The 11,236-nt window shown below is 55.8% G+C and overlaps 1 protein-coding gene across 1 annotated transcript in view; it reads left to right on the forward strand.

The window, feature by feature from the left end:
• The window catches only part of LOC142024605 (uncharacterized), a 34,803-nt gene extending 24,504 nt beyond the window's left edge, over nt 1–10,299 (forward strand). Inside the window, 5 exon segments of the mRNA XM_075016735.1 lie at nt 3,193–3,388; nt 3,448–3,616; nt 4,248–4,322; nt 4,325–4,525; nt 8,351–10,299. Of these exon segments, the coding sequence (XP_074872836.1) occupies nt 3,193–3,388; nt 3,448–3,616; nt 4,248–4,322; nt 4,325–4,525; nt 8,351–10,299 (2,590 nt within the window).
• Nucleotides 10,300–11,236: the final 937 nt, after the last annotated feature.

Consider the following 11,236-nt stretch of genomic DNA (forward strand, 5'->3'; position numbering starts at 1 on the left):
TCTGCAGGCGGTGCTGGAAGAAGGACATGAGCTGCCCGTCAGAGAATGCAGCCGCTCCTTGTCCTCAGAGCCCAGACTCCCCACTGCCACCTTAGCATCACCTTGGGTGTTAACGCCCTCCTCAGCCATAACGCTCCAGCACCAACCCCCTCCTCAGCCATAACCTCCCCAGCCACCAACCCCCTCCTCAGCCATAACCTCCCCAGCCACCAACCCCCCACCTCAGCCATAACCTCCCCAGCCACCAACCCCCCTCCTCAGCCATAACCTCCCCAGCCACCAACCCCCTCCTCAGCCATAACCTCCCCAGCCACCAACCCCCAACCTCAGCCATAACCTCCCCAGCCACCAACCCCCAACCTCAGCCATAACCCCCCAGCCACCAACCCCCTCCTCAGCCATAACCTCCCCAGCCACCAACCCCCTCCTCAGCCATAACCTCCCCAATAGCCAAACCCCCACCTCAGCCATAACTCCCCAATAGCCAAACCCCCACCTCAGCCATAACCTCCCCAGCCACCAACCCCCACCTCAGCCATAACTTCCCCAGCCACCAACCCCCCACCTCAGCCATAACCCCCCAGATACCAACCCCCACCTCAGCCATAACCGCCCCAGATACCAACCCCCACCTCAGCCATAACTCCCCAATAACCAACCCCCCACCTCAGCCATCACCCCCCAGTCACCAACCCCCCCCCTCAGCCATAGCCCCCCAGTCACCAACTTCCCACCTCAGCCATAACCCCCCAGTCACCAACCCCCCAACTCAGCCATAACCCCCAAAGTCACCAACCCCCACCTCAGCCATAACCCCCCAGTATCACATTACAAACCAGTGTGTGCGCACTGCTCTTAAAAACAGAGGTTACAAAAAGTATGGTTTGATGCTATTAAGGACTGTCTCATATTCACATGCACTGTAGCTCTTGAATTACTGTGTATTTTACTGATTTGGGGAAGGCCAAAGCTAGTAAATTTGGCACTGTGCCCTTTACACAAACCAGTCAGAAAGGGATCATTCAGCTGTCAGAATGAAAAACGTCACTGAAATGTATCAGAACACATGTAGCCTATATAGAAATCTATGGCAGCAAAGTATCAGAGAGGAGCCATGTTTGTCTGAATCTTCAAAAACAACAAGAAAACCTGTGGCACCTTGTAGACTAACAGATGTTTTGGAGCATGAGCTTTTGTGGGCAAAGCCCCACTCATGCATCTCATGAAGCGGGTCTTTGCCCACGAAAGCTTTTCGGTCCAAAATTTCAGTTTGTCGATAAGGTGCCACAGGACTTCCCCAGCATCTGATGAAGTGAGTCTGTAGTCACGAAAGCTCATGCTCAAAACTTTTCTGTTTGCCTATAAGGTGCCACAGGACCCTTCGTTGCTGTTATAGGACTTCTTGGTATTTAAGGCATTAAAGTGAACAGTTAGAAGTACTGTCACCTGATAAGAAACACAACATTTTGATGACCAGGAAATAAGAGCGATGGAGGAATGCGGGTTGTAGTTGGCGGGATGGAGGATGACTTGAGAAAGGCTTTTCCCAGCACAGCGCTACCTCCAGGTGTGAAGAAGCGGCTCAGCCCCACGGCCAGGTTCTTTTGTGAGTCTTCGCAGTGCTGCAGGACGCGTGTGTGTGTCAGTGACGGACAGGGGGTGTGAACTGAAAAGGGGGTTTCACACACGGGGGTCTCCGCACTGTGACAGGTACAAGTCGGGGCCGCTGCGAGTGTTGGGGGACAAGACGCCCCCAAGTGGTGCCCGGTGACAGCGCCCCCGGCTGCGGGCGGGCGGAGAGAAGAGCCGCCCCTGACACGAGCAATCCAGGCTGGGGGCGGGAGGGAGGGACCTGGAGAGGAACTGACCCCAGCCCAGGAAATCTGCCCGCCTGGGGACCACGTGGGGCACAGAACAAACTCCTGCGGGGAAATCACAGACACGAGCCGGGACGAGCTGCTGGGGCCAGACAGACGGGGCGAGGGGGCGGGGCCAGGCTGAGGCGAGGCCAGCACAGACTCGCTCCCCTCTGGGGCTGTGGGGAGCACAGCGGGGGCTGCGCGCAGCGCTGGGGCGGGGCGGGGCAGGGTGAAGGGCGGGGATGACTCAGAGCAACAGCGATGCGCGGCGGGAGGCCAGTGCTGGCACATGATGGCATAAATTATATTGGTAGATGTGCAGCTCAATGAACCCACGATGGTGTGGCTGATCTGGTTAGGTCCTGTAATGGTGTTGCTGGTGTAGATATGTGGGCAGAGCTGGCAACGAGGTTTGTTGCATGGATGGGTCCCTGAGTTAGAGTGACTGTGGTGCAGTGTTTAGTATAGTACAGTATAGTATACTATACACCGCACCGCAGTCACTCTAACTACCAATATAATTTATGCCATCATGTGCCAGCAATGCCCCTCCGCTAAATACATCGGACAAACTGGACAGTCTCTACATAAAAGAATAAACGCACACAAATCAGATATCAGAAATGGCAATATATCTCCCAGGCCACACAGTAGCAGACTTAAAAGCAGCTATCCTACAGCAAAGAAATTTCAGGACCAGACTCCAAACAGAAATTTCTGAGCTACAATTCATCTGCAAATTCGACGCCCTCAGCTCAGGCTTAAACCAAGACTGGGAATGGCCGGCTAAACACGAAAGCAGCTTCCCCTGCCTTGGTGTTCACACCTCCAGATCAGCTGCTGGAAGTGAGCCTCACCCTTGCTGACTGAGCTAACCTTGTTATCCCCACCCTTGCTCTGGCTTATTGACACCTGGCCCTGCAGATTTCCAAGACCAGCACCTGATGCGGTGAGTCTGTGCTCACGGAAGCTCATGCTCAGAACTTTCCTGCTCGTCTACAAGGTGCCAGAGGACCCTTCGTTGCTGTTACAGATCCAGACTAACAGGGCTCCCCCGCACAGCAGCTCCTGGCGCGCTCGGGGCACGAGGCGGTGATTGGCACCCGGCAATGCGCGTTCTGGGGCAGACCCGGTGCCGAAGCTCACAGCCCAGCACGTCACTGGGGGAATCCGCAGAGCGCCACCTGGCAGCGAAGTGAGCGAACAGCCTGACAGGTCCCCTCCCGCTTCCCGTTCCTCCCCCTCGTCACGTGCCGCCAACGTCACTCCCCCTCCCCCACCCATCTACTCCCGGCCGTCGCTGACCTCACTCGTCTCTCTTCCACCCCACTAGGTTCCGCCTCCTGCTGTCGTCACTTCCCTTGCCCCCTTCGGCTCCGCCTTCACCCTTCGTAGCCTTCGTTAACGTCACTTCCGAGGAGCCAGTTTCCTCCATCCTGCGGCCGCTCCGCCGGGTCACGCGCTGCCACCGCCGCCCGCAGCCCCCCGCGAGCCCTGCCCCCCCCCCCCCCGCAAGGAGCCGCCGCCAGGTGAGGGGGGGCCCGGCCCGGGCCGGGAAGTGACTCCACACCCCCCCCCCCCGCACCAGCGCCTCCCTCTGGTCCCCGGCCGGGGCGCCCGGTTCTCTGGCCGCTCCACGCGGCCCCGCCCCCCCCGTCCCGCCTCGGGGAGCCGCGAGCTCCACCCACCCGCCACCCCGCAGCGGCGCCTGGTTCGCTTCGTGCTGCGGCGGCTCGCGGCGCTGGGCCCCGTGGGGAGCAAAGAGGCGCCGCCCCTGCGCCCCGCACTCGCCCCCGCCCGGCTCCGGGGCGCCCGGGGGGGCTGTGACTCGGGGCCGGTTTTCGCTCCTGGCTCCACTCGCACCTCCAGGCGGAGTCTCCGGGCGGCGCCCGCGGGCTCTGCACCCCGCAGGGACCAGTGGGTGCGGGGGCTCTGTGCTCGGTTCTCCCCCAGCTCCCTTGTTTTCGCCCCAGGGCATCTGCACCCCCCTGGTTTTCTTCTCCCTTGTCCCCCTCAGTGATTTGGGGCCCTGAGTCCATTGCACCCCCCCCCCGCAGGGGATCCGAGAGCTCTGGGTGGGTTTGTGTCCCCCCCCTGCTGGTTCCCCAGTGGGGCCGGGCGCTCGTCGCACGGTGCCGGTGCTCCCCCGCGGTGCAGTTCAGTGACCCTCATTGTCCCTTCAGCTGCTCCCTTCCTCCGGGCTTGTCCCCCTGGTGTGTCACTAACCACGTGACGTTTCCGTGGGACACACTCCAGTGCGCAGCAGTGCTGGGGCTCAGGCCGCGTCCGGAGAGAAACGAGGACGGATTTGGGATCTGACTTGTGCGAGGTGGTTCTGAGAGATTCGAGCGTTTCCCCAAATGTGCGTGTGCAGCACGTGTGCCCCAGGGAGCGAGTGTGGGGAGCCGGGGGATGCGGAGCGGCTTCCATCCCTGTCTGAAATGTCTCCATTGCCCTTGCCAGGCGCAGAGCACCCACGTCCGGCTCCAGAGCAGCCCCGGCCCTGCAGAGACAGAGCGAGGACATGGCGGTGGCGGCGGAGCTGGTGACCTTGGAGGAGGTGTCTGTGTGTTTCTCCCAGGAGGAATGGGGGCTGCTGGCCCCGGGGCAGAGAGCCCTCTACAGGGAGGTGATGCAGGACAATTACCAGACCGTGCGCTGGCTGGGTGAGGAGTCCTGGCCCCGGCGGTGTCAGAGGCTCTGTGGGCTCCGCAGCAGCTGGGTTGGCTTTGGTTCAGGGTCCCTCCCTGCCCCTGTCCCCAGTGTCAGGAGTGTGAGCCCCAGGAATCACTGGCTCCCCTGTGAGAGACTGTCCCCTCCACAGCCCCTTCCAGGGGAAGCAGGTTCAGGGACACGGCAGTGGTGTTGCTCTTCCCACAGCCCAGGTCTCCATGTGCTTCCCACCATCTGCCTTGTCTGGATGTGTGAGTGAAGGGACCCAGGCAGGAACGGCAGGTACCAGAGCTGTGGGGCTGGGTCCGGCTGCTCTTCATGCCTGCAGGACACCCCTGGGGACAGCGTACTGCACCCCTGCTAGCACCTACCATTTCGGGGGAGTTCTTGAACAATCAAGCACAAATTCCCAGACAGACGCACCAGCTCTCCCATGTACAGTAGTTTGCTTTCTCAGGAGTCAATGGTGGGTACCAGACGCAGGACAAACCGGTTATAAGTAACGTGTGCCCCAGTTTGGATGCAGTGTCACTCCCCGTAGGTCTCATAACACACCTCATCCAGTGTCCTCGGCCTGCATTGATATTGGGGGTTTTGAAGATAGTTGGGAGGTGCCCAGCTAGGTCATGTGACAGCTGGTGGGGCCAAACCTGGGCAGTGAGCTGTAAAACTGTGAAGGCAAAAGCACAGCTAGAATCTCAGCAGGAGGTGGTGGGGGAGGCGGAGATGGGGGATGTAACTAATCCCCTCCAGCTACACTTCTGCCATTCTCCTTCCCGCACCGAGGGAAACGCGCTGGGTGCGGCTGGAAAGTGAGTCAGCAACAAGCCCGTGATGCAGGAGGAAAGTGGTAAACTATGCAGAGAAGCTGCTGCTGGCAGAGTAGAACTGAGGCAGTTGAGAGGGAGCCCAGCTGCAACAACAGCCACATCCCCCAGAGAGCAGCTCAGCCACACACCGCCATGGCCGGCTGCAGGAGCAGCAGCTCTTGTGGGTCGCTGGTAGGGCCCACCCAGCCGCAGGCAGGCAGGGGTCGCAGAGCAGGAACCTCGGCAGTGTCTGAAGCAGCCAGCCCGGGACTCGCCTCGCAGCTCAGACAACTTCCTCTGCCTCCTGCTGGTTCAAGTAGTTCATCAGAGCCAAAGAGCTGGAGGAACCAGGCCACAGCCAGGAGCTTTGTGGAGAGAGCCCTTGGGGAGCCAGAGCTCTGCCAGAGCCTTTCTCTCCAAGTTCCAGTGATCTGCCCTGTGGCAGCTGCACTCTGAGCCCTGCCTGGGGCCTCGGTTTCGGCCCTGCCAGCCCTCACTGAGCTCACGTTTTGAGTCCAGCAGAAACACAGAGAAGTCCTGTGGCATCTTACAGACTAACTGATGTTCTGGAGCATCAGCTTTTGTGGGAAAGGCCAAATTCACCAGATGCACCAAGTGGAAATTCCAGAGGCCAGTAGAAATAAACAGGCACAAGAAAAGGAGGGAGTCCCACCAAAGAAGAAGGCCAGAGTCAATGAGAGCAATTCTGTCATGGAGGATGTGGCCCATTTCCAGCAGCTGATGTGGCGGTGTGAAAGCCAGAGCAGAGAAACTGCTTTTCTCCTTGGCCAGCCATTCCTGGTCTCTGTTCAATCCTAAATAGATGGGGTCACATTTGCAAATGAATTGCAGCTCTGCAGTTGCTCTTTGAGGTTTGCTTTTGACATTTTCACATTGCAGGATGGCTACTTTTAAATCTGCTCCTGAGCGTCCCAGGAGGTTTTGTATGTCACTGTTCCTGGTATCTGATTTGCATCCATTTATTCTTTCACATGGAGACTGTCCAGTTTAGATGTGCAGGCGAATAAGCTCCGCTGGTTAAAATAAAATTAGAATATAAGTGGAGATACACATCTAGATCTGGATGGGACCTCTGGAGGTCATCTAGTCCAGTCCCCTGCCTTCTTTGCAGGACCAAGCACCGTCTCTGACATCTATTTGCCCCAATTGCTCAATAGCCTTGTCAAGGATTGAACTCACAACCCTGGGTTAAACCTGGGTTAACCCTGGGTTAAGCAGGTGTGGTCGTGTCATTGGTGGGTAGAGATGGCATGGAGGTATGTGGAAGGGTGTGGTTTGTGATTTGCAGTGTTGTGGTTTATAGTTGCTGGTGAGGATTTGTTTCAGGTTGGTGGGCTGGCTGTAGGCGAGGACAGGCCCTGCCTCCCAAGGTCTGTGAGAGCGAAGGATCATTGTCCAGGATGGGTTGTAGGTCATGGATGGTGCATTGGAGAGGCTTTAGTTGGGGGCTGTAGCTGATGGCAAGTGGTGTTCTGTTGTTTTCTTTGCTTGGCCTGTCTTGTAGCAGGTGACTTCTGGGTACATGTCTGGCTCTGTCAATCTGTTTCTTCACTTCCTAAGGTGGGTATTGTAGTTTCAGGAGAGCCTGGTAAAGGTCTTGAAGGTGTTTGTCTCTGTCTGAGGGATTGGAGCAAACGTGGTTGTACCTTTAGTGCTTGGCTGTAAACAATGGATCGTGTGGTGTGCCCTGGATGAAGCTGGAGGCATGGAGGTAGCATAGCGGTCCTGGGGTTTCTGGTATAGGGTTGTGTTAATCTGACCATCACTTATGTGCTCAGTAGTGTCCAGGAAGTGGATCTCTTGTGTGGACCATTCCAGGCTGAGGTTCTTGGTGTGGAGACTGTTGATAACACAGTGAACTCTTCAAGAGCCTCTTTCTCGTGGGTCCAGATGATGATGATGTCATCAATGTAGCTCAAGTAGAGGAGGGGCACCAGGGGTCAAGAGCTGAGGAAGTTGTTCCAGGTCAGCCATAAAATTGTTGGCACAGTGTGGGGCACAGGATGCTGAACAGGTGGTTCCTCAGGTCTGTGGGAGTGTGCGACCAATCTCTCGACAGAGTCCCTGCAGTGTGTCCGTTGCAGTGAGTGTTTCACCTTCAGCCCGTTGGGTGGGACGTCCATCCATTTGCACTTGGCGAGGAAGATGGTGTCTGTATCTGTGCAGGTTTTTTCATGGGTATGATGGGTTCCCGCTCCACGTGGCTAAGTTCAGTGCCTGCCTGGTGCCAGGCATTGGGCGTAGCTGTGTTAGTTTTATCCACAAAAACAACACCAAATCGAGTGACTTGTTTGAGCTGAGTGGTCCTGTCCTGCCCTGGGATTGGGGGTGTGGAACAGGTCAAGGGGGAGGCTGAGTTGTACCCTAGAGAGTGCAGCAGAGCACTCGGCTCCCCCAGGAATGAGCTGGGCCATTCCCGAGGCAGGGGTGAAGCACCTGTACCCCAGGTGAGTGTGTCATGGGATCTTGTACCATCCAGAGCCCAGCCTGTGCCAGGTGGGGAAGGAGCCTCTCTGGGTGGGCGGCTCAGATTCAGGGACTGGAAGAAGTAATGGCCTGGACCTTCCTGAACAAGATCAGCACTTGGTTAATTGCTCCCCAAGCAGGATTTCCAGCTCCCAAAGCTGATGTGATCTCCTGGGTGGAGCGAGGGGAGGCGCTGGGGGTCCCAGATCTCCAGGGCGCTGAGAAAGGGGAGATCATCAGTGACCCCCACACAGGTGAGCAGTGAGCTAAAGAGACTCAGAAACCGATTTCCGTGTCCTCCTAGATGTCACTTGGGCCTTTTAATCCAGACTGACTGAGCCTTCAGCCTGTCTTCAGCTCCAGCCAGAGGGTGGGAGCAGGGCTGGGGTCCCTCTTCTGGGGAAGGGTTGTGAGGAAGGAGGAGCAGCTCAGTTCATGTGATTTCAATCTTTCCATCAGCCGTTGGCTGCATTTCCCCTTCAGAGTTTTCCTTTCAGCTGTTTGGTTCTCTCTGTGTCCCAGCAGGTGAGGTGATGCTGCTCAAGAACAAGGAGGAGAATCTTCAGCTGGAAGAACCAGAGCAAGTGGCCTCCTGTGGGATATTCCTGGGAAGCTCTGAAGGTCGTGTTTCTCCGAGTCCTGAGCACAGAGAGACCTGTGAGAGTCAGCGTAGCCCAGAAAGGCAGCAGGGAAACCATGCAGGGGAGGGGCAGGATAACTCCGGCCATGGGAGCAGAGGCGTGAGAAACGCTAAAGAGACTGAACAACAGAAAACCTGTGGGGGAAGCTTCAGTCTTAACAGTCTTTGTACCATCCACACAGGAGAGAAGCCCAATATCTGCCCTGACTGCGGGAGAAGCTTCCAGCTGCGCTCAGGTCTTATTAATCATCAGAGAACCCACACTGGAGAGAAACCCTTCCACTGCTCTGAGTGTGGGAAAAGCTTCTCACGCTCCTCAAGTCTTAAAAGTCACTACAGAATCCACACAGGAGAGAGACCTTATAGCTGCCCTGACTGTGGGAAAAGGTTCAGACAGAGGTCATGCCTTGTTTTACATAGGAGAATCCACACAGGAGAGAGACCCTTCCACTGCTCTGAGTGTGGGAAAAGCTTTCGGCGACACTCGCACCTTCTCGCTCATCAGGTAATTCACAGCGGAGAGAAACCCTATCACTGCACTGCCTGCGGGAAAAGCTTCAGCAGGAGTGAAAACCTGGTCACCCATCAGAGTATTCACAGAGAGGAGAAACCCTTCAACTGCTCTGAGTGCGGGAGATGGTTCAGTGACGTTTCCAGCCTTGATAATCATATGAGAATCCACACCCGGGGAAAACCCTTTCTCTGCTCTGATTGCGGGAAAAGCTTCAGTCAACGCTCATATCTGGTTGATCATCAGAAAACCCACACCGGGGACAAACCCTTCCGCTGCTCTGACTGTGGCAGAAGCTTCGTGCGGCTTTCAAAACTTACAAGTCATTGCAGAATCCACACAGGAGAGAGACCCTATAACTGCCCTGACTGTGGGAAAAGGTTCAGACATAGGTCATACCTTTTTATGCATAGGAGAATCCACACAGGAGAGAAACCCTTGAACTGCTCTGACTGTGGGAAAAGCTTCTCATGCTCTTCAAGTCTTAGAAGTCATTGCAGAATCCACACAGGAGAGAGACCTTATAGCTGCCCTGACTGCGGGAGAAGTTTCCAGCTGCGCTCAGGTCTTATTGATCATCAGAGAACCCACACTGGAGAGAAACCCTTCCACTGCTCTGACTGTGGGAAAAGCTTCTCATGCTCCTCAACTCTTAGAAGTCACTACAGAATCCACACAGGAGAGAGACCTTATAGCTGCCCTGACTGTGGGAAAAGGTTCAGACAGAGGTCATGCCTTGTTTTACACAGGAGAATCCACACAGGAGAGAAACCCTTTGACTGCTCTTACTGCCAGAAAAGCTTCAGTCGGAGTTCCCTCCTTGTTGTACATCAGAGAACCCACACAGGAGAGAAACCCTTCACCTGCTCCACCTGTGGGAAAAGCTTTCTTCAGCGCTCCAGTCTTATTCGTCATCAGAGAACCCACGTTGGAGAGGAACCCTTCAACTGCTCTGACTGTGGGAAAAGCTTTCGTCAGCGCTCAAGTCTTACTTATCATCAGAGAACCCACACTGGAGAGAAACCCTTCCACTGCCCTGACTGTGGGAAAAGGTTCAGACAGAGGTCATGCCTTGTTTTACACAGGAGAAGCCACACAGGAGAGAAACCCTTTGACTGCTCTTACTGCCAGAAAAGCTTCAGTCGGAGTTCCCTCCTTGCTGTACATCAGAGAACCCACACAGGAGAGAAACCCTTCACCTGCTCCACCTGTGGGAAAAGCTTTACTCAGCGCTCCAGTCTTAGTCGTCATCAGAGAACCCACACTGGAGAGAAACCTTTCAGCTAATCTGACTGTGGGAAAAGCTTTTGTCAGCACTAAAAAATCTAACTGATCAGAGGAACCTTTCAGCTATTTTGTCTGTCCGGGAACACTCGCACATTGTCAATCATCAGAGAGTTCACACAAGAGAATAACCCACTGACTGCACTCACGTGGGTAACCTTCAGTGGCTGCTCAGACATTATTGATCATCAGAGAATTCACACAGGAGAGAAATCCGGTAACTCTCTCTTTGTTGCTATTTTTGAAGCTGGGCCACCGGGCAAAAAGTCAGTGAGAACCCCATGAACTACCACACGGCTTCTCATTCCTCAAGGGTGTGGTGTTACGGAGCCAGTCAAGTAACTAAAATAAAGTCGAGTTGTTCCCTACATTAACCCCTGCTCCTTTATAAAAGAACTAGACACACTGGAGTTTAGGGACCTGAACTTGATTAATTTTTGGTGTCTTTTTTTAATTAAATAAACTGAAAATGCTTCACTTGAGTTGTTGCTGTCGGGTGTGTCTGGAGAGGAGGGGTCAGTGCATGGGGACTCTGGGGAGAGACCATTGTCCTACCCCCTTTCACCGCAGCAGCTTTGGGCCCAGGTGAGAAGCACCTCTGCTTGGCTGCTGCAGCTCCAGCAGGTACACCCAGGGGAGCGGCGTATGTCCCTCGCCTGCGGCAGGGCCAGGGTCGTCGGTCCTCTGCACTGCCCAGCCGGAGAGGAATGCAGCAAATGTGCACTTTCTCCTCGCTCCCTGATGGAGGGGAACAGCCAACCATGTCCCTGTATGAACTTAGGGGGGAGGCAGCTGCAGCTGTCCCCAAGGGCACCTGGGGGTGGGATGCTCATGGCTAGGATAGTTCTGGGTGGTGGAGAGGGGGTATCCCCAGCCAACCCCTTTCTCATGTGGTGGTCGTCTCTTTTCTGTGTGATCCCCTGAGAAGCCATCCCGGTGCAGCCCATCCATTCCCTGGCACACCCACACCCCA

This window comes from Carettochelys insculpta, chromosome 22 (assembly GCF_033958435.1).
Source record: "Carettochelys insculpta isolate YL-2023 chromosome 22, ASM3395843v1, whole genome shotgun sequence".
Lineage (NCBI taxonomy): Eukaryota > Metazoa > Chordata > Testudines > Carettochelyidae > Carettochelys > Carettochelys insculpta.